At 44.4% G+C, this 24,324-nt stretch overlaps 1 protein-coding gene across 1 annotated transcript in view; it reads right to left on the bottom strand.

Moving 5' to 3' along the window:
- Positions 1-20,427: 20,427 nt before the first annotated feature.
- The window catches only part of KLF3 (Kruppel like factor 3), a 31,008-nt gene continuing 27,111 nt past the window's right edge, over positions 20,428-24,324 (bottom strand). The window contains exons 6-7 of the mRNA XM_045019739.1: positions 23,482-23,642; positions 20,428-21,415 (exon numbers count right to left, since the gene is read on the bottom strand). Coding sequence (XP_044875674.1) covers positions 21,234-21,415; positions 23,482-23,642 — 343 coding nt within the window. The 3' untranslated portion in view covers positions 20,428-21,233. The remainder of the gene's footprint in view (positions 21,416-23,481; positions 23,643-24,324) is intronic.

Here is a 24,324-nt window from a genome sequence, read left to right on the forward strand (position 1 = left end):
TCCATGGTCTCTCGTCTTTCATCCAGCTTGTTTAGATAATTAAAGGTGGCCTGATTTCAGAGGTTGAGAACCCACTACTCGCTGATTTCAGTGGCATACAGCGTCTTTGTAAATGAGGCCATTTAATTAGGAGCCTAAGTATGAATTTAGATGCCTAGTTTTAGGAACCCAAGTTTGAAAATGCTGGCCTGTAGAGGTGCAGACTCACCCCAGCGGCATCTCCTGCTGGCTGTTCTTGGGAATTAGCATCCAGCCTCTGGAGCGCCCTCTTCAGTCCAGTGTCTCGCTGCCACTGCTGGCTGCTGTGTTCCTCCCAGGACCCCGGTGCCCCTTTTACTGGGTGCTGTTCCCTGGCACTACCCCCACAGTTCTGGGTCTCCCCCTCCCAGGGGAACCCCCACACACTCTCCCCACTTCACCTCAGTCTTGGCTACTACCCAGTCTCCATCTAGCCCCCATTCACTGGGGCAGACTGCAGTATAAGCCACTCATCACAGGCAAAGGGGTTCAGACCTGCTGCCTCTGCCTCCCCATGGGCTGCCCCGTCGCAACCCTGCACCTATTTGGCCTATAGTCAGGCCTGCAGTCTGGGGCTTTCCAGGCCAGAGTTCCCAGCTCCTCTAGCCCTTCCCCCAATCTAGATGTCTTGCTTGGGTCCCTGCAGCCAGGCCCTTCTCCCTTTCCAAGCAGAGAGAGACTGACAGGGCTTCTGGCTCACAGCCTCTTATAGGGGTCAGCTGGGCCTGATTGGGGCATGGCCACAGCTGAGTCTACTTTCCCCAATCAGCCCAGGCTTCTTGCCCCAGCCACAGCCCTCTCCTGGGCTGTTTCAAGCCCCGCAGGGCAGGAGTGGGTAACCACCCTGCTACATGGCCATAGATTTTATCAAGTGTTGCCTGAAAGAGGATATTGTATGTTTGTCTTGAACCTGTTCATGAAATGGCTTGTGGTAGAATTCACTCCTATGCAGCACCAAGCTGATGCACTACTTAAGCATCACTTACCAATTCAACCCCAGGTAAGTGGAGAACATGGAGACCTGTCAGAAATAGGAGGGAGTATGGGCTATAATGCCAGAGAGAAAGGAGGGTAAGGGCAAAACTGGGAGGCAAGATCAAATCAGTTTCTTAGATGCCTATATACAAATATGAGAAGTATGGGTAATAATCAGGAAGAACTGGAAGTGCTAATAAATAAATACAACTATGATATTGTTGGCATCACCAAAACTTGGTGGGATAATACACATGATTAGAATGTTGGTATGGACGGGTACTGCTTGCTCAGGAAGGATAGACAGGGGAAAAAGGGAGGAGGTGTTGCCTTATATATTAAAAATGTACACACTTGGACTGAGGTGGAGATGGACATAGGAGATAGAAGTGTTGAGAGTCTCTGGGTTAGGCTAAAAGGGGTAAAAAACAAGGGTGATGTCATGCTAGGAGTCTACTACAGGCCACCTAACTAGGTGGAAGAGGTGGATGAGGCTTTTTTTAAACAACTAACAAAATCATCCAAAGCCCAAGATTTGGTGGTGATGGGGGACTTCAACTATCCAGATATATGTTGGGAAAATAACACAGAGGGGCACAGACTATCCAATAAGTTCTTGGACTGCATTGCAGACAACTTTTTATTTCAGAAGGTTGAAAAAGCTACTGGGGGGAAGCTGTTCTAGATTTGATTTTAACAAATAGGGAGGAACTCATTGAGAATTTGAAAGTAGAAGGCAGCTTGGGTGAAAGTGATCATGAAATCATAGAGTTCACAATTCTAAGGAAGGGTAGAAGGAGTACAGCAAAATAGAGACAATGGATTTCAGGAAGGTGGATTTTGGTAAGCTCAGAGAGCTGATAGGTAAAGTCTCATGGGAATCAAGACTGAGGGCAAAAACAACTGAGGAGAGGTGGCAGTATTTCAAAGGGACACTATTAAGGGCCCAAAACCAAGCTATTCCACTGAGTGGGAAAGATAGAAAATGTGGCAAAAGACCACCTTGGCTTAACCACGAGATCTTGCATGATCTAAAAAATAAAAAGGAGTCATATAAAAATGGAAACTAGGTCAGATTACAAAGGATGAATATAGGCAAACAACACAGGAATGCAGGGCAAGATTAGAAAGGCAAAGGCCCAAAATGAGCTCAAACTAGCTACAGGAGTAAAAGGAAACAGGAAGACTTTTTATCAATACATTAGAAGCAAGAGGAAGACCAAGGACAGGGAAGGCCCACTGCTCAGTGAGGAGGGAGAAACAGTAACAGGAAACTTGGAAATGGCAGAGATGCTTAATGACTTCTTTGTTTCGGTCTTCACTGAGAAGTCTGAAGAAATGCCTAACGTAGTGAATGCTAATGGGAAGGGGGTAGGTTTAGAAGATAAAATAAAAAAAAGAACAAGTTAAAAATCACTTAGAAAAGTTAGATGCCTGCAAGTCACTAGGGCCTGATTAGATGCATCCTAGAATACTCAAGGAGCTAATAGAGAAGGTATCAGAGCCTTTAGCTATTATCTTTGGAAAATCATGGGAGACAAGAGAGATTCCAGAAGACTGGAAAAGGGCTAATATAGTGCCCATCTATAAAAGGGGAAATAAAAATAACCCAGGAAACTCCAGACCAGTTAGTGCCAGGGAAGATAATGGAGCAAGTAATTAAGGAAATCATCTGCAAAAACTGGGAAGGTGGTAAGGTGACAGGGAATAGCCAGCATGGATTTGTAAAAAACAAATAATGTCAAACCAATCTGATAGCTTTCTTTGGCCTGGTCTACACTAGGACTTTAATTCGAATTTATCAGCGTTAATTCGAACTAACCGCTCAACCGTCCACACCAGGAAGCCATTTAATTCGAACTAGAGGGCTCTTTAGTTCGAATTTGGTACTCCACCCCGGCAGGTGGAGTAACGCTAAATTCGCACTTGCTAGCTCGAATTAGGCTTGGTGTGGATGCTAATCGAACTTAGCAGCTCCGGGAGCTATCCCACAGTGCACCACTCTGTTGACGCTCTGGACAGCAGTCCGAGCTTGGATTCTCTGGCCAGCCACACAGGAAATGACCCGCGAAAATTTGAATTCATTTTCCTGTCTGGGCGGTTTGAATCTGACGTTCTGGTTGCACATCGGGGCGAGCTCCGCAGCACCTGCAACGATGCAGAGCTCTCCAGCAGAGGAGTCCGGGCAATCCCAGAATAGAAAGAGGTCCCCAGCATGGACAGACCGGGAAGTCCAGGATCTGATCGCTGTGTGGGGCGAGGAGTCTGTGCTCTCGGAGCTGCGCTCCAACAAGCGGAACGCGAAGACCTTCGAGAAGGTCTCTAAAGCCATGAAAGACAAAGGATACAGCCGGGATGCGATGCAGTGCCGCGTGAAAGTGAAGGACCTAAGACAAGGGTATCAAAAAGTCAGAGCGGCAAACGGACGCTCCGGAGCCCAGCCCCAGACATGCCGCTTCTACGAGGCACTGCATGCCATTCTAGGTGGGTCTGCCACCAGTGCCCCACCAGTGACGGTGGACTCCGAGGACGGAATAGTGTACCGGGACAGTTCCCCCTCCCTGTTCGCCGATGGGGAAGATGAGGAAGGGTCTTTAGAGGACGGCGCAGGCGACATCGAACCCACTCCCGCTTTCCCTGACAGCCAGGATCTCTTCATCACCCTCACAGAGATCCCCTACCAACCGTCCCCGCCCGTTAACCAGGACTCGGAATCAGGGGAAGGATCAGGCGGTAAGTGCTACAAACAGGGAAACATTTATTTTTTTAAGAAACAGGGATTTATATAAAAAATAGAAATACTATATAAACATTTTTAAATATGAAACTAAACAAACAGCAGGTCTACACAAACAGCAATGGAGCAATAGTCCTCTGGGGATATTTCAAAAAAGCTCTCAGAGAGCAGCTGGAAAAGCCTCAGCAAGAGGTTTCTTGGGAGAGGTGCTTTATTGGGTGCTCCGTTGAAGCACACTCTTCCGCGCCATGCCATCCTCAGGTAGAGGGGGACCATCGCCTCTACGAGCATGGCAGCGTAGGGTCCTGGTCTGTGCAGGGCTTCTATTAACATCCGCTCTCTCTGTGTGCGCCTGACACGCCTCAGGGTGATGTCGTTGTGGAAGTGCTGCATCTAATTAGTGGAATTAGTGTACTGTTACTATTGTGCATGGTAGACTTTTACTTTGCATAAGAATGACCCTCGCTTAACAGAGTTTTACTTTGCATAAGAATGACCCTCGCTTAACAGAGTTTTACTTTGCATAAGAATGACCCTCGCTTAACAGAGTTTTACTTTGCATAAGAATGACCCTCGCTTAACAGCCACGTGTTCCAGGACTCAGAGGAAAAGCATACAGGGGTCTTTCGCGGTCACTGGCGGGAGATGCCGCATAACGCTCATCTTTTCTGCTTTGCACATTGCCTCCAGCAGGAGAGCACAGCTAAGCACTATCTGATAAGCAGTCTGTACTGTAAGGCTTACCAGGACTTTGTGCAAGAGGGATGCAGCTGTCTCTCCTCGCTTGTGCGCTATCCAGTGCAATCGCGCCGCCAATGAGAGCGTAGTCCGAAATCTCGGACTAGTTCCGAGATCTCCTGAGACTTGGTTCCCTGTTTGGTCTTCTTAACTGAAAATGACTAGACTGTGTTTACTGTTGGCAAACATGTATTTGTTCAAGGAAATCACCTACTTTTTCGCATCACACAGCTTCGGCTCCTTCACGGACTGCCCCGCCATCCCCCTCGCAGAGGCTGGCTCAGATTAGACGCCGAAAGAAAAAGACAAGGGACGACATGTTCCAGGAACTGATGGCCAGCTCCAGAGCGGAGGCGGCAGAGCAGAGACAGTCGAGGGAGAGCCTGTGTCAGCAGCATCGCACACACCTGGAACGGGAGGATAGGTGGCGGCAGGAAGACCAGCAGGCGACTCAAACGCTGCTTGGTCTAATGAGGGAGCAAACGGACACGCTCCGGCGCCTTGTAGATGTTCTGCAAGACCGCAGGCAGGAGGAGAGAGCCCCCCTGCAGTGCATCTGCAACCGCCCTCCAACGCCAAGAAGTCCTGTCCCCCCCTCACCCAAAGTGACAAGAAGGAGGGGCGGTAGGGGCCGTGAGAACTGTCACTGCACTGCAGCAGAGCGCTAATGTACAAGACACCTCTCGCGCTGTAAATCTGTAGAAGTTCTTCCCTTACAGGATCACCCAGTCCCAAATCCAAGTTTCAACCCCCCACTGTGTATAACATTATTAAAAGCGGTTTGCTGTTACTCTCTGTTTCCGTCACGTTTCTCGTGTCAGAAGACTTTGTGTGTGTGGGGGGGGATTTTTAATTGCAGTGCATAGCCCACATTACCAGGGTACAGACTTGGGGGCAGGGTCAACTGCAGGGCACACACAGACTGCAGTCACTAGGCACCAGGGACAGTCTGTGTGGTGTATGCTGCCCCGGGTCTTTCCTTGATGTGTAGGGTCCTGGTGCCTGACATCCCCGAATGTAAAGGCAGGCTTCCCTTCACATGCATTTGGACCGTAGTCACGATCCTCCCCGGTGCCCCGAGCCCCAAAAAGAGACCTCATCCAGGGGCAGATACTCACCCTTCCCCCACACCCCTCACCCCTTCCAACGCCCAAACCCACAGCCGTCATGGTAACCCCTATCCAAGGACGGCACCCCTCGCCCCTTCCTGCAAACCCACCCATCAGTGCACACCTTAACCAGCACAGAATGCTTCCATGTTTCAACGAAGAAACAGAAATGCAAAGTCAACGAAAGATTTATTATTAATTACTAAAACATGTCCTTAGTTTTAAAACGTCCTTGGGAAGTGGGGAAAACTTGGTTTATGATCAGGCTCTCTTAAAATCAAGTGGACAGTCACAGGTTACCCTGCTCTGCGAGGAAACTCGCTTTCAAAGCCTCCCTGATGCATATCGCTTCCCGCTGGGATATTCTCTCAGCACGGGTGTCTGGCTGATCGTAAACAGCAGCCAGGCGATTTGCCTCAACCTCCCAAGCGGCCAAAAAGGTCTCGCCCTTGCTCTCACAGAGATTGTGGAGCACACAGCAAGCAGCAATAACTACGGGGATATTCTTTTCGCTGATGTCCGAGCGAGTCAGTAAGCTCCGCCATCTCCCCTTGAGACGTCCGAAAGCACACTCCACCACCATTCTGCACTTGCTCAGCCGGTAGTTGAAGAGTTCCTTTTCAGTGTCCAAGGCGCCTGTATAGGGCTTCATGAGCCAGGGCATTAGCGGGTAGGCCGGGTCCCCGAGGATCACTGTAGGCATCTGCACATCCCCAACCGTTATTTTGTGGTCCGGGAAGAAAGTGCCTGCCTGGAGGCGTCTAAACAGACCAGAGTTCCTGAACACACGCGCGTCATGAACCTTGCCCGCCCACCCGACGTTGATGTTGGTAAAACGTCCCCTATGGTCCACCACAGCTTGCAGCACCATTGAAAAGTAGCCCTTTCGGTTAATGTACTCGCTGGCCTGGTGGGCTGGTGCCAGGATAGGGATGTGAGTCCCATCTATAGCCCCACCGCAGTTTGGGAATCCCATCGCGGCGAAGCCATCTATGATGACCTGGACATTTCCGACAGTCACTACCTTTGAGAGCAGTTGCTCAACGATTGCGTGGGCTACTTGAATGACAGCAATCCCCACGGTAGATTTGCCCACGCCAAAGTGGTTCGCTACTGACCGGTAGCTGTCTGGCGTGGCAAGTTTCCAGAGGGCTATGGCCACTCGCTTCTGCACAGTCAGGGCTGCTCGCATCCTTGTGTCCTGGCGCTTCAGGGCAGGGGACAGCAAGTCACACAGTTCAAGGAAAGTGCCCTTACGCATCCTGAAGTTTCGCAGCCACTCTGTGTCATCCCAGACCTGCAGCACTATGCGGTCCCACCAGTCTGTGCTTGTTTCCCGGGCCCAGAATCGCCGTTCCACACCATGAACTTGACCCATTGCCACCATGATCTCCACTGCCCGGCGTACCCTGCTTTGTGAGAGGTCTGCGCCACTCTCCTCACCGTGCTGCCGGAGCCTCCTCGCCCGGTTTCTCAGCATCTGACTGTGGAAGAGGTGGACGATAACGTGCGAGGAGTTGACAACGGCCATAAGTGCAGCGATGATCGCAGCGGGCTCCATGCTCGCAGTGCTGTGGCGTCCGCGCTGTAACCGACCAGAGAAGGGCGCGAACAGATTTCCCGCCGGCGCTTTCAAGGAAGAGAGGGAGGGCGGGATTGACGGTTCAATGACGACACATTTTTCCCCCCAGCATGCATTGGGGGGAAATCCCACAATTCCAATGGGCAGCGGGGAGTGCGGGAACTGTGGGATAGCTTCCCACAGTGCACCGCTTCCAAAGTCGAAGCTGGCCCCGTGAATGTGGACTCAGAAGTTCGAATTTGTGTATTTAGTATGGATATACAAATTCGACTTATTAAGGTCGAATCCACAAATTCGACTTAAGTAGATTCGAAATAGTCCTGTAGTGTAGACAAGCCCTTAGATAGGATAAGGAGCCTTGTGGATAAGGGAGAACTGGTGGATGTGGTATACCTAGACTTTAATAAGGCATTTGATACGGTCTCGCATGATATTCTTATCAATAAACTAGGCAAATACAACTTAGATGGGGCTACTATAAGGTGGATGCAAAACTGGCTGGATAACCATACTCAGAGAGTAGTTATTAATGGTTCCCAATCCTGCTGGAAAGGTATAACAAGTGGGGTTCTGCAGGGGTCTGTTTTGGGACTGGCTCTGTTCAATATCTTCATCAATGACTTAGATATTGGCATAGAAAATATGCTTATTAAGTTTGCAGCTGATACCAAACTGGGAAGGATTGCAACTACTTTGGAGGATAGGGTCATAATTCAAAATGATCTGGACAAATTGGAGAAATGGTCTGAGGTAAACAAGATGAAGTTTAATAAAGACAAATGTCAAGTGCTCCACTTAGGAAGGAACAATCAGTTTCACACATACAGAATGGGAAAAGACTGTCTAGGAAGCAGTACGGCAGAAAGGGATCTCGGGGTTATAGTGGACCTCAAGCTAAATATGAGTCAATAGTGTGATGCTGTTGCAAAAAAAGCAAACTTGATTCTGGGATGCATTAACAGGTGTGTGTTGTGAGCAAGACACGAGAAGTCATTCTTCCGCTCTACTCTGCACTGGTTAGGCCTCAACTGGAGTATTGTGTCCAGTTCTGGGCACTGCATTTCAAGAAAGATGTGGAGAAATTGGAGACGGTCCGGAGAAGAGCAACAAGAATGATTAAAGGTCTAGAGAACATGACCTATGGAGGAAGGCTGAAAGAATTGGGTTTGTTTAGTTTGGAAAAGAGAAGACTGAGAGGGGACATGATAGCAGTTTTCGGGTATCTAAAAGGGTGTCATGAGGAGAAGGGAGAAAATTTGTTCATCTTGCCTCTAAGGCTAGAACAAGAAGCAATGGGCTTAAACTGCAGCAAGGGAGGTTTAGGTTGGACATTAGGAAAAACTTCCTAACTATCAGGGTGCTTAAACCCGGGAATAAACTGCCTAGGCAGGTTGTGGAATCTCCATCTCTGGAGATATTTAAGAGTAGGTTAGATAAATGTCTATCAGGGATGGTCTAGACAGTATTTGGTCCTGCCATGAGGGCAGGGGACTGGACTCGATGACCTCTCGAGGTCCCTTCCAGCCCTAGAATCTATGAATCTATGAAACCCTAAGACTTCAGTGGGAACTGGTGTGTGCATACTTCTTTGGGCTGAGTGCTCAGTACTTGAAATTCAGGCCACTTAGGACTTAGGGGGAGATTTTCATAGGCAGAAGGGAGTATAGTGCTGTTGGTGAGTATATTGGTGTTTCAATATGTGGCACTGTTCTCTCTGAGTCATTACTGAATCAATGCCCCTGGAGGTGACTAGAGAAGATGTATAAAACTAATGTTCTGATCACTCCTAGTTATTAAAGACTGGATGGAATTTTTCACAAGAAAGCAATGTGACCTCTGGTGTCACTGCCAAATTCCAGCTGGGATAGTTACCTGTCTAATTTCTCCCCCATCCCTACAATGTCAATTTGGATACAGAATTCTTAATTTACTGTCCTAAACTGCTGAGTAATATTGCTGTATGCTGTTAAAGAGCTGCCTGGCTAAACTCCAGAGGTGGCTGCATTTCATCACTGGATGGACTGACATCTATAATTATCACTTTACATACTGCAATGTCATGAAAGGTGCTGTATAACTGTCAGATATATTAATGAGACACAAGGCAGGTCCAGAAGAGCTCTATGTAGCTTGAAAACTTGTCCCTTCCACAAACTGAAGTTGACATCCAATAAAAGATACTACCTCATCTGCCTTATGTCTCAGATCCTTGGATCAACGCAGCTACAGCAACACAGCAAACAGATATATTAATAGTTATTAATAACATAGATCTGCCATCTGCCTCTACCTATATTGGACTTTTTCGAGTATTAAATTATACAGCAAAGAAAACTATCAGTATGTCAAAAAATACATATGCTTCTGTACTTTAAAATACATTTACCTTTTCCCAAAGACCTAAAACAAAGTGAAAACATTTAAACAAATGATTATCATAAATTTTATTGAAAATATTGAGGTTATATTTACCAGCACTTATTCTGTCCTATTTACAAGATGTGAAAAGAGGAAGTAAAACATCTTAACTTAGATTTCCTGACCTATGCAAAGCAATGAAATCAACAGGCCGTTTCTTCCTGTTAGCTAATTTCTGGTATTCTGGCTGGTTGAAGCTCTCAAACTTAGTTTTGTTGGGAATCATGATTTTTTATTTTTTTCTAATTTGCAGGTAGCTGGGAAAGAGATAATTTGATTCCTGAAGTTCTCTAAATATGATTATTAACCAGTAACATTCTCCTATACTTTTCCTTTCCTCTGACAAAAGTCCAACTCAGAGGCAAAGTGTTAATTTCATTGTTTACATATCATACCATGCTCTACTGGCATTTATAATACAATGCAGAGTCCCTCCCAAGGAGCAAACTTTTTTTTAAATTTGTTTTTGGAAATGTTTCTTGTAACTTCTTTGTTGTAAATGTAGTTTGTTTTTCTGAAATTGAATAGGACAGTGTACTTCTGGCCAGGGGATACACAAAAATGTTGGTTCCTCTTGGCTTTGGCTAAATGCCACAAGAATTTTCTTTTCCTCATAGGTTAAGTGAGGAAATATGCTATGGCCAAGAGCTTTAAAAAATGGATGCCTAAATTTAGGCTCCTAGGGAGAGACTTTCAAAGGCACAAAGGGAGATTTAGGCACCCAGCTCTCATTGACTTTTCAATAGAAGTTGGATGTCTAAATGCCATTCATACCATGGAAATTCTCTCCTTAAGTCATAAGAGGCCTGATTTTTTTTCAAGTGTTGAGCGCCAAGCAGCTCCCACTAAGTCATAAGCGGTGACGCACCATGACATTTTTAGTCAGCCGTACAATTCTACACTTGTATGCAGAATGGCATCCTCCATGCTGTGACCTTGCTCATATGGTGTGTGCAAGGTCACACTGTGTGGAAGATACTGTTTTGTTCTACAAAATGGTGTCCTCCATGTCATCTGGAGTCCTGCTGTCACAGCTGGTCATGGGGCATGCAATGCATACACAGGCAGCACACCACTGGTCGTAGAGCTTAAGTGGTACATGATATTTTAGTGGTGCCTCACCTTTGTGCTGGCCCCTCCAGGGGGGTGAATTTCAATACCAGAGAACAGGGTAAGTGTATTTTATACACAAAAAATAAATATTTAACAAAGATTGGGAGGACAATCTTTAAAACATTAGGAGATCTGGGAGTGCAAAGGCTGCATGATCAGACTCTCTGGGGAAAGCTAGATGTACTAGCTGATTAATTTTTTAAATGTCTGATGAAATTTTTTAATTGTAATTAATTCACTTATTTCTTAATAAGTTTGTCATTTTCCATGTTCATCTGTATTCATATGGAGTAAGGGCGACATCCAGTGGCCAGCTGTTTAATCGTTGTTGAGTATTTCCTGTGTTTCTCTTAAAGGATAGCTTACATTAGAATAGATAAAGCACACTCTTCCTCTGAATAAAATGTCACAATAGAAAGGTAATGAATTGCTTATCCAGTTCAACACATTCAGGAACATCTCCCATGTGCAGGTTCATGTACAGCAAACAACATAACATGCTGCTTAGAGCATGGGACTCAAGATGCAAAGATTTGAGTGCTATATTTACCAGTGATTTGGGGCTTGCCTTTTGGAAAGTCAGTTACCTCTTGGTGCCTCAGTTTTCCCATTTTGTAAAACACACATATTTTTGCTAAATGCTGTGAGATCTGCCAATGCACAGCATTGTATAGGCACTAAATAATATCATATATGCCCCTAACAGGTGGTTCCATTGAAACCATTAGGAACAGGTGCTAAACAGATGCTTTTATTCTCATTTATTTCAGTTGTTGTTTGTAGGGACTTATTTTAGTGCATTTGTTTCTTCTGTATAGTTACCCAATACCATAGTACTTTTGACAATTTTTGAAAATAAAGTAAGTGCTCATGATTTTGATTTGCTGGGCCCGTCTCCTCTCCCAGTTACTTCAGGGGGTTTTCCGAGTATTTTGTGTGTGTATGTGTATGAAGGGAACACACAGAAGCTCAGAACAGATAAAGGGGGTCAGGGCAGGCTCCAGGGTTTTTGCCGCCCCAAGCAGCAAAAAAGAAAAAACAAACAAACAAACAAAAGCTGCGATCGTGATTTGCAGCTCTACTGACGTCGCTTCAGTCTTCAGTGGCAATTCGGCGGCTGGTCCTTCACTACGAGAAGAGGTGAGGGACCCGCCATCGAAGACCCACTGTTTCTGATTGGTTGGGGAAGCCTGCTGAACGGTGCCAAACCCCGTTGGCCGCCCCAAGCAGCTGCTTGCTGGGCTGGTGCCTGGAGCCCTCCCTGAAGGGGGTAGAGGGGACAGGCAGAGGCAAAAAGCAAGAAAGCTGAGCAGTAGTGTGAGCACAGCTTGACCCTGGAAAAAACTAAAGAGGCAGCTTTTGGGTCTGGTGTTGGCTGTAAGTTAAGAATCTGCTCTTCTTAGTTCTTGGTTCCTCCTATGTTTGGAGGAGTAGGACTGTGATGAAGAAAACACCAGACTCCATCAATTTCTACTTCCAAATGGAAGAGGGGCTCACAATTTGACTAACCATTCAGCTTGATTTTTCACACTTGCTCCCTGGTCATCCTAGTCATATCTCGTTTCAACTGCAAGAAGGTGCCTCAGACCTGCTTGGGGAATGTCACAGTTTACACTGTTGGGCTTGAGTGGAAGAATTTTTCATTTTTTTTCTGTTTTTAGCTCAGATGACTAGCAACTTGGCATGATTGTTAAGCTTGGCATAAAAAAGATCAATCTGTTTTATTAGCTCAATGAATGCCAAAATGTTTCCTAGAGGACTCACTTTTGTCATGACCGCTAAGTGAAATATGAGTGTGCCAGAAAAATAATTAACTCAGAAATGTGAGCTACAACCTTCCTAATTGCAGCTGGTCTGTAGCTTGAAGCTGATACTGTAATGAACTGTCTAGCAGAGGTTCTCAACCTATTTACCATTATGGGCCACATATGCAGCTCTCTATGTGTTATGTGGGCCACATCCACACAATATATATACTACCTGTATGGCCCGGAGGATGTAACATGGGCCACATCTTGGTGCTGATTGGGCTGCAAGCGGCCTGCGGGCCGTAAGTTGAGAACCACTGGTTGTGTAGGCAGATCATGGCTCAGCTGTGTATCTTAAGCCCAATACTTATAACAGCTAAAGGAGATTCTCCTTTAGCTCAAAAAATAGTTACCTGTGCATCTGAGTTCTCTCCCTTCTGTTACAGTGAATGGCCCTGGTGTACAACACAGTGATGATGGCTAAGTCCTAGCTTGCCACAGATTTGTTACAGTAACTTAGATTTTTACTGACTTAAACTCTCAGTGGGCCTTGCTTTCAGGGCAGGATTCAGGCCCCACTGTGTTTGTTAAAATCAGGTCTACTTACTGGTTTGAAATCCATGTATTTTAGTTTTCCCAACCAGGAGATAGTTGAAAGTATTTTGTAAAGGATTTTAATAAGTAAGTAACTTGTGTACAATGTCAATCATTAGTTGCCTCTGTTAATATTGATTCAGAACAAGAAAGAGTCTGTTTCTGTTTTCAGAGTGCCGTGCATGAAAGGCTTTGTATGAGTTTCTGGTCCTTGCTCTGGCTTCTTCACACTGCTCCTGTGATGCAAAACTGCCAGAAAGCCAGTTTAACCAGCTACCTCATGATACCCCCAGTGTAGGGGCATCCCAAAGTGAGATTGGGACACCACAGCAAATCTTACACCACTTCCCTCGCCCCAGCCTATGGGATCAGGCTGCAATGTTGCTAGATTGTCCATTTGGGGCCACAGGTAGCTGGGCATAAGAAAGACCAACCGCAGACCATCTCCAGGATCAGCGCAAAGATGGCTTAAAGCCACCATTTCCCTACCTTGCCCAGAACATCGTGTTGAGTGCGCATCAGCTGGAACATAATAAGCAGGGTTATTGAGGCCACAAGCAGGAACATTTCCTAGTCCTTTGTCTTTAAGAAAGATGCTCTGAAGCAGCCTCTTGCTGTGGTAACTCTTTCTTTCTGTAAAGCACAGTAAATGGACACACGACATGCATAACTGAGCAACATGTAGGTCACTGCAACCTGAAGCTACAGTAAAATCCACACCCACTTCTTAAAATTACTTAAATCTCTGGATTTAATGGTCAAATGCTTATTCCACCCTCCTTGTGGCCTTATATAACCCTTCCATGTAGCACAGTTGCATTCTTCAGAATTAAAAGGTTTTGGAAAATAGCGTAGCACTGAAATCTGTCTGACTTTGTTTCTTCAGTTTCTGTAATGCTGATGCTTTAGAGTTGAGCAGAAAGCTTCTGCAGGGTCTACATCAGTGCTGGGCAACCTGTGGCCCGCAGGCTGCATGTGGCCTGTCAAGGTAATCTGCTGGCGTGATGCCAGCCAGTTTGTTTACATTTGCATGGCCGCCCGCAGCTCCCAGTGGCTGCGGTTTGCTGTTCCCGGCCAATGGGAGCTGTGGAAAGCAGCGTGGGCCACAGGGACATGCTGGCCGCTGATTCACACAGCTCCTGTTGGCTGGGAATGGTGAACTGCGGCCACTGGGAACTGCAGGTGGCCGTGCAAATGTAAACAACCTGTCTGGCTGCCCGTCAGCCACAGTTGGGCCACAGGTTGCCCACCACTAGTCTATATGTTTCTGTGCTGACTGCTGTGCACAGCAAATATTGACAATCCAGAGCTGCAGATTATACAGTAAGTCTACATAAAGCAGTGGTTCTTAATGTATTTTCCAGCCCACAATTTGTTACCTGGGCCGCAGGTTGAGAACCAGAGTGGGCCTCCCCACTCCCCCCCCCAGCCTCCCCACAGACCCCCTATGCCCAGCACCCCAGCCCCTGCCCAGAGTCCTCTCCACAGAGTGGGGCCAGGAGCAGACCCTCCTGTGGGGCTGGGCAGCAGGGCAGCCCCAGACCCCACCGTGCAGCAAGGCAAAGCAGCCCTGGTGGCCCCGGACCCTGCTGTGAGGGCAGGGCAGCTCGGCAACCCCAGACTCTGCTGTGCAGGGCAGGGCAGCTCAGCAGCCCTGGACCCCCCACGTGGGGCAGAGCAGGGCAGCCCTGGACTCCACTGTGCAGGGTAGGACAGCCGCGGACCCCACTGCACAGGCAGAGCAGCCCTGGATTCCACTGCATGGGGTAGGGCAACCCTGGTGGCCCCAGACCCTACTGCACAGGGTGGTAGGGCAGCTTGGCCCCTGGACCCCGCTGGGGTGGGCAGCAGGGCAGTCGGGACCCCAGACCTGGCCATGCCGGTGTAGCAGCCTGGTAGCCCGGACCACACCATATGGGCCCTTGCACCTTTAGCACACAGCTGGGCTGCATCTGTGTGCTAATTGGGCTGCATGCGGCCTGTAGGTTGAGAACCACTGACATAAAGAGTCTTAGTGCAGAACACGCCATGGGGCGTCAAGAGAGGGCCTAAGACACTCAGGCCTTGTCTACACTACACAGTTTTGTAGGGAAAAGGCAGCATTTGTCAACAAAACAGAGGCGGTGTACACACTAGAAAGCTACTTTTGGTGACAAAACTCTCCTGTTTTGCTGATAAAAAACACCTCGACAAGACACGTAGAGCTTTTTGCAGCAAAGTTAGAGCAACAAAGTGTCAGTGTAGACACTGCATTTGTTAATAACTGGCCTCCAGGAGGTATCCCATATTGACCACTCTGCTCACTGTTTTGAACTCCGCTGCTCTGCATCCGGCTATACAGGTATGTGCTCCCCCCTCAAAGCCCCTCAAAGCTTTGAAACTGCTCAGCATGGAGAGCTCACATAGCTCCTGCCAGCTGAGCATGCTGGTTCCAGCAGCAAACCCACTCCTGCCTGGACTACAGGGGAGGGGATGGATCTTCTTGGGCTGTGGGGAGAGGAGGCCATGGGAGACCTCTGAGGGAATCACAAAATCATTAATGTGGAATCCTGCTCTCTCACAGCAGAGGCAGGAAGGCGGGGAAGGGGGACAAGAGACTCATACTCTGCTGTGCAAAGCCAGGGAGGGAGGCAAGGGCTGATGTGTGTGTGTGTTGCCCACCATTTCCTTCCTCAGAACTGGTTGCATTAGGGTGACCAGATGTCCCGATTTTATAGGGACAGTCCTGATTTTTGGGTCTTTCTCTTATATAGGCTCTTATTACCCCCTACCCCAATCCTGATTTTTCACACTTGCTGTCTGGTCATCCTAGGTTTCATCCAGCTTCTGTGTGAACTTAAAAAGATGGCATGCCAGATGTACTCACTCTCCCCCAACACAAACACTTCCCCCTCCCCCACTTCAGTTGAAAAGCAGCTGGCAATCTAATAGGATGCCCATGGAATGATGGGATTGAGAAACCTGCATCATGTGATGCCACCTCTGCTGCTCCATTTGTCCTTATATTGCAAACCATAGCCCCTCAGCACTTCACAGAAATAGGTAGGGATCCTACTCTTCCAGAGCACACATTCCCATCAGTGGAGTCAACAGCAAGATTTTTGGGGAGAAAAACAAATATAGGCCAGACCATGAAATGAGAGCAGGATTCGAATGGGAAAAGAACTAAGGGAAGAAAAGCTGCTTGCTTTTGTCATTTGACATTGGGGCCACAAAAAAACAGGGGCAGCTATAAAGACGGAGTTGGCTTGAATATTATAACTATGCCATATGAGAAAGGGATATCTGCTTTATGAGCTGTGCAAAATCTTTCATCAAGACTCGGTTGTGAAACTAGAATTTGTTAATTGTTTTTACCAATTTATTTGAGCTTGGATTTCTCACAAACAGTTCAGAGCAATTACTGAGTCAGTGATTCAATGTCTGGAATTCATACATCCCAGCGTCATATAGTCTTGTTTCTGTTCCGTGATTGGATAGCCTATACCTTATAATAAACATCTGCCTCAAACATTATTTATTCATTCGTTAAACTAATCTTGACTGTGAACCTGAAATTCACTTTTTGAAAACATTAGTATAAAAAAGTTTGGTTGCTAGGGAATAGCAAATAATAAAGAGGGGATGGAATCAAAATCCAGTGACCTGTTTGCACTAAGTTTTTTGTTTTGCTTTACCCTTTTCATTCAGATGTATCCATAAGATATGTGGTGCGTGCACTGTAGTGAATCTAACCTTAATCTATATGATTAATAGATCAGCATACTCTTTAATGGATATAGAAGTATTTTGCATGAAAATATGTATGGTGCTTTAGATATTCCAGCAATCTGACTTCTGAATGTTTTTTTAGGATTCAGAAATGGGAAATTGTGCTTCTGGATTTTTTTGTTTTGCATTTTAACAAGTGCTGATTTTACATATCTCGAAAGCTTCTTTTCTGAACATCCTGGTTCATATGTAAGTATGCTCTGTATGGTATATAACTACATGATCACATTTAATATTCTGATAGTTTTATTAACAAGTATAATACATTGTATACTGTATGTAGTATGAGGACTGTACAGTACAAATTTATGTTCACAGTTTGACATGACAAAATGTCATTACTGAATTCCCATTGGACTACCAAAGTAGAAACAGTGAAAGTACATTAAACATTCACATTTTTAGTAAGAAAGATTACCAAAATGTTTCAGTATTTGCAAGTTATAGTAATGCATGCTAGAAACCTTTAATTACCCACTCAGTCTTATTAGCTTATAAAATATATTACATTTTATTAAAAAAATTTCTGTATAGTTTATACAAGTATTAAAGTAAATGTAATATCCCTGCTATAGTTGCAGGTAATGTTTTAAGAAATGCTAAGCAGAAAGATTATTTTGACCCTCTAACATTTAAAGTACATAAATAGCAGAAAAGTGCTAATATCTGTAAGACGATGAAAATTTTTGTAACCCTCTTAATACATGTAAAATGTTTTATTTTGTTTTTTTTAAGAAATGATTTGCATTCATTTACAGTTTGCTAACCTTGACAGAGACAAAATACAGACAACATTCAGACAAGTTCATGGCATTAGACAGATCACTACAGAACTACAGTGTATATTTAAATAAAACCATATTACCTGTCATACCTGTTTAACTCCGAAGGATTGTCTCGGAAATATGTAATCCTTTATAATGTCGAATGGTACATACAGGTATAATATTAGTATAATTGTATTCCAAGTTACATACTATACAGTGCAATACTGCTAGTGCACAGGTTTTTCTTTTAAATACACAAAGCAAATCCTGCAGCGGAGTTGTGTGTGTGTCTTTAGACCCAGTCCTGCTTCCATTCAGGTCTACAAGAGGAGTGAACTCTCTAGATTGGAGTTGATACTTGTTTAGTATTTCCTTAGTTTAATTTTTTTTTGATGCACTCCCCAAACCAAAGTTAGAGTTAATGCCCCATATAAAATGCAGATTCACATTTTAAACTAAAAAGATAAAATTTACTTTTTAATTGCTTTTCTGACTTCCCAGAAGATATGATACCACATATATAAAGTGAAAAATCCTATTACAAGGCATTTACATGAAACTATCTTATTTGGTTACAAATAATTAAGATTCTATTTAATGTTTAAATTTAAATCTGCTGTCAGTGTCCTATATCAAACCATATGGCCAAGGGCATTTTATAATTATATTGCATCTTAACAGTATTTCTCCCTACAACTCATTATAAATATCTTTAAACAGAGGCAAACAGGTTAACAGCTGATTTAATAGCCTACATCTCAGAAATTTAATACTCTGCTGGAGTAACTTCATTAACTTCAGTGGAGTTATGCCAGAAGAGCATGTAGCCCCAGATTATAGTGAGCAAAAGATGCAAACACTTAACAAAACTGTTTTTATGAAAGACCCCCCCCCCCAAAAGCAACACAGGAAATTTAATGTCACACAAAAATACCAAGTTTGATGCAAATATATGTTAAAAATAGAAATGGAATTAGAATGTCTGACACCTGCCTTTCTTTATAGGATCCTATCTGCTTGTTTGCAGGTTATAATTGAGTTGTTTTCATCCACAGCATGCCAAACATCTATCCTCCGGTGATATGTTTCAAAGTTCAAATTCAGGAATTGATCCTGTGGCAGCTCATTGTGTGGAGCCCCTATTAAAGTCAAGGAGTTCTTCATGTACGGAATAGCTAGCTGTAAATAACTAGAGCTTAATTTTGATATCAATTTCAATTCTGTGATGTTACTGGCACTTTAAAAAAAAAATTGGTGCTAGTCTATGCTAGTTCTCTTTCCAGGAAGTTTTTTCATGTTAGTGACAGAGCCATGTATCAACAGAAGGCTGAGAAAATTTACCTGGTAATGACATTTCTATCCACTTACACAACTATAAATCTGGCATAGTTTCAACTGATTCCAGGGAAGTTACTCCAGACTTACAGTGGTGTAGGAGAGCAGAGTGTGGCTCAGATCCCTTACACAAAACTTCAAGTGCTGGGAGATATGGTATGAAAATTCTCATTCCTCACTGTATGTTTTGACTGTGTGACACCACAGCACTGCAAAAGGGTAAGAGATTCCTTATATCAGGGGCTCTCAACTTTTTTCTTTCTAAGGACCCGCCAACATGCTATTAAAAACTCCACAGCCCACCTGTGGCACAACTGGTTTTCTGCATATAAAAGCCAGGGCCTGCGTTAGGGGGTAGCAAGCAGGGCAATTGCCTGGGACCCTCGTGAAGCTGGCTTTGGCTTCAGTCCTGGGTGGTGGGGATTAAGGTCTCGGGCTTCAGCCCCATGCAGTGGAGCTTCAGCTTTCTGGTCTGGGCCTCAGCGAGTCTAATGCCCTGCTTGGGGGAACCCCTGAAACCTGCTCATGGACACTTGGTGTTAAAGTTCAGATAGCTGTAAGGTCTAATTTTATTCTTTACCCTCCCAAATATCTATACATTGGCCTATCTTTATACTACTAGAGATGCTCCCCTTCCTGCCAGTTTTGCTGACAGAGGGGAGCAGCTGTGGATGTCAGGTAGATGTGAACCACACTGCCAAGAGAGTAAACTGGCACAGCAACTCTTGGATATGCAGGATTTTCCAGGTGTCCACAGTGTATAGGGTCATGAACACTTCCTGCGTCACAGGGTCTCAAATTCCTTCCCATAGAGGGCAGCATGCAGATATTTTCCTTTCCAATGGGTTTTTCCATTAGGTGAAAATTTGACTGTGATATTTTCATATTGCAGGAACTATGCCTGATTTGCATAATGAACTGAACAAAAAACATTGTGGGGTATAACAGTCTAGACAAATACATCTTGTTTCCTTGTGGTGTCACAAAAGCAGCCAACTAATAAATGCAGGAACTTCCCTTTTAATGCAATTAACACCTCCAAAGTTCTGGAACAGATTTAGCACCAAACTTTAGGTTGTTTTACTTGGGTATTTATTTTATTTTGTTAACTGAAATTGGGAGTTGAACCTTTCTGACTCAATTTGTTAATACGACAAGCACATCCATTGGATCTCTTGGTCCACCTAGCATCAAGAAACCAACAGAACCACAAATCAAATCAGTCATTAAATGGCTTATCAAGCCTACTCTCTTCATTTGAGACATTTACACAACTCAGTTTCTCACAGGAAGTGCTTCCTATTGGATGCCATTTAGCCTTTTGCCATCAAAAAATTCTTGTGAACTAAAATTTAAATACTGTAGTGTATCAAATTGGCACTCACTTCCACCAATGGTACAGTTTTGAGCATTTTGATATGACAACTGCTGCTTCTGAGGTATGATGTTTTTAAAGAACAGGAAATACAGGGGAGTGATTATTGAGGGATACATCTTTACCCCTGAAATGAGGTATGGTAGGTCTCTGTGAAAATCATTTCATGTCATGTCATAGGAGTACCGTGTGTTCCACCTATACGGCTGCACACAAAACAGAGTGTCACACAGGAATCACACACTTAAGGAATCTACCGAGGCATCATGCAATAAACACAAGCTCATGTACTACAGTATAATACAAAAGATAGGTGAAGTTGGTTTAGAGGCACAATCATGTGTATACACCAATTTCTGCTGCTGATTCTTCAAATACTACTATTCATTTAGACCAAATCAGCTATCACTTAATCTTTCATTTACTTAGCTAGTTATTACAGTGTCATTCACTGTCTTGGCAGAGGGGATTTCTACAGTGAGAAGGTGTCTTTCTAAAAGTGTTGCTTTAAACATGCTGCTGTAACCAGCAATGTTGGAAAGTCCATTCATTGCACTGTTGAGCAAAAAGGAGAGTATCCTTTGCAGGGCTCATAAATAAAGTCTCTGGCAAGGACTGGATATTCAATAACATTTACTAGTTGATCAATTTATGCTGGCTGATTATATGGCAAAACTAACAAAGTTGCTAGTTTACAAATTCCCTTATTCACAAAGGAATACATTACACATACTGTCTGTAGGAAGGGTTTGCTTAGCATCCCTAGAAAAAAAAATGTTCACATTCTTTAGGTCTGACCCGTGGCAAGGAAATAGCAGGGTTAGATAACATCTATTACTGACCATATGGAAGTTTTTAATTGCGTAAGCGTAGAGATTCAGACCAGCTGAATCCAAATTAAAATGCACACATAAAAAAGGAAGTGTGATGGGCAGTTGAGGGACAAGAGACATTCAGACTAGCATATGGCGTTTCCTGTGGAGAGCAAGATGGTCCGAGCGTGAGAAACTACGGTCACAGTCCGGGCACTGGAAGGGTTTGATTCCGGTATGTTTACGGAAATGTCGTGTTAGTTCATCAGAACGAGCAAACTTCCACGTGCATCCCTCCCAGGTGCACTTGTATGGCTTTTCACCTGGGAAAGGGAACAGAGAACAAGGAATTTAAAGTGGGGAAAAAAGGATGGGGCTTCTCCAGGGTGTTTCTGAATGTTATCACACAAATATGTTAACTGCTTTATACCATATGATTCATCCTCTCTCTGTCTCTCTTTCAGACCCCTACTAATTCTTTTCCACTCATCCAAACTGACCTACCTAGCTAGCATAGTTTGTGAAGTTCTTGGTTTGCCTATGAATTTGTAAATGTGCATGAAGTGACTAGGTCAAGAAGGTTTTTGTGTTACATTTTGTTTGTATTACTCTGTCAACTCATCCCTCCCTTTCTTACCCCTGCAATTGGTTTGTTACACGTGGTCTTAATCTTCGGTCCCTGATCCTGCAAAGACTTAGACTTCAATAAAGTTAAGCACAAGCTTATGAAACTATTCATGTGCTTAAAGTAAAGCTTGAGTCTAAGCATTTGCAGGATCGAGTCCTTATGTTGTAAGTTCTTTGGGGTGATGATTGTCTCTTATATATGTTTGTACAGCATCTAACACTACAGGGTCCCAATCTGGTTGCAGTCTCTACAAGTTACCGTAATGTAATGATGTTGTCATAAAAGGTATACTTAAAGGGGGGATCTGCTTAACTAATTTCCTTTCTATGAGCCTGATTCTCATTTACACTAAGCTCCATTACGTTGCTGGGGTGTAAATGGCCATAGTGTAAATGGGAATCAGGCCCTTAATCTTCTCTGAACATGTCTTATTGTCACACACTTCCAGTGTATGTCCAAACGGGTCAGGGCATACCTGGAACATGGTGATTGAGAATAGGTATGGGGACATCTTTATTTGAAAGGAGCTCTTCGAAAAGAGCATTCAGAAGGAATTGACCAGTGTTTAAGAGTGGCTGGATGCAATGCCCAAATCTTAAGACGCTTTACATTTGGCACCCAGTTCAGGCCTGTGTAAATGTGTGCTACTCCTATGGAAGTCTCAAAGCCAAATGTAGCAGTGATGTAAGTTGTGAGGTAGTGCAACTTGCATTGATTTGGCATTTGGTGAGTGTGCAAACGAGTACCTTGCATGCCATGTGGGCAGAAGCGGGTATAGTAGGGAAAAAAAGCAACTAACACAAGCATATAAGAGATAGTAGGAGGAGCCTGCTTTGACTTACAACCTCCTGTTAGCTGCTTTTCCTGCTCCATCCCCCTTCTACTCCATGGCCTGTAAGGGCTTATCTATGCTTGGGATGAGGGGTGTTATTCCCAGCTCAAGGAGACATACACTAGTTCTGACTGACCTAGAGTGCTAAAAATAGATTGTTGCTGGAGCAGCACAGGGGCAGGATGGGATGCCTAGAGTATGTACCTCTCTGAGACCATGGGCGACTAGCCCATCCCACTGCTCATGTCGTTGTGGCTACACTCTGTTTGCAGTGTGCTAGTTCAATCAGAGCTAGTGTGAGTGAGTATTTCTCCTTGAGCTTTCACACCCCTAACTCCAATTGTAGACATACCCTATGTTACACACATTTTAACATAAGAACGGCCGTACCAGGTCAGACCAAAGGTCCATCTAGCCCAGTATCCTGTCTTCCAACAGTGGTCAATGCCAGGTGCCCCAGAGGGAATGAACAGGTAATCAAGTGATCCATTCCCTGTCACTCATTTTGTAAACCCAAATGAACGTCAAGCCTGTCTAACCTGCATGACTTCACCATTTATACCTGACATGTAACCTACCATTACCACTGAATTTTAATCTTGGGTTTCTGTAGCCAACCCGGACTAAAGGGAAGATTTTATCACTACATGATGGGACTTCCTGGGACATGTGACTAGGACTCAGTGAGCTGGCAGAAGGAGATACATTTAGATTGCTTTACCCGTTCTTTCTTTAGAATGTTGTCTTCGTGGTCTTTATTTTATCAAAATTGTTCTGTTTAAATTTATGCTAGCCCATATATTTCCTTTTGTTTGAAAAAGCCTGAAGCACCTGTTATATCTAGAGCTGGTCTTCTGCAGAAACTAGAAGCCTGGCCTTGACTGATCCAGACCAATATGGATGAAAGGAAAGTGTACCAAGACTCATACCTGTATGCGTTCTTCTGTGAGCTTTTAGGTGGGAGCTTTTAGTATAGACCTTGTTGCAACCTTCATAATCACACCTGTGTATTCTGCGTTTCCTTTGTGTGTCTGGAGATTCCACAGGTAAAGGCCTCTTTCCCGGCTGAACTATAACTGAAGGGTGATTCCTATGAAGTGAAGTTATAGGTTATGACTGATGAAAAGTATTTGACAAAGTAAACCTCATTGCAATGATTCACAATAGAGCCCCTTTATTCACTACCACTCTGTCTCTTAGCAATGTGAACTACATTCCATGCATGTAAAAGAATTTAAGACAACATAGCAAATTTAATAGATTTTAGCAGTAATATTTTGATTCTTTCCTCTTTTGAGTTTATTCACTTTGTGGCATGAGCAAACCCAAAGATATTCTTCTCAGCATGCTTGGATTTTAATTTATTTTTACTTATAAAGGAATGAAAGTCAGACTCGTTTCTCAGGCAAGTATGCACAGGATTTCCAAACTCTCACTGAGTTTCCAGTTAACTTTCATTGCTTTTATTTACATTTTTTATTCTTCCTTAGAAGGCAGCTAATTTGTTTTTAATTTAAAACAGCTTTTCCATATTATTAAAGACATCATATCTTTAGTCTTAAAGCAGAACTCAGAGTCTGTATTGTTCCAGCCACTCCTTTAGAGAGTAATTAAGAATTTCCTGTTTGGTGCTGGCAGAAGGGTGCGGCCTCCCTTTACGACTGACGTCAATTCCTAAAAGTAGAGTTTAGACTGCATGTCACACCCACAGGATGTCTGAAATTGGCACGCCACCTTCATAAACATGATTTTCTTGCCTTTAACCCCACAGG

Source organism: Mauremys mutica, chromosome 5, assembly GCF_020497125.1.
Source record: "Mauremys mutica isolate MM-2020 ecotype Southern chromosome 5, ASM2049712v1, whole genome shotgun sequence".
NCBI classification, from domain to species: Eukaryota; Metazoa; Chordata; order Testudines; family Geoemydidae; genus Mauremys; species Mauremys mutica.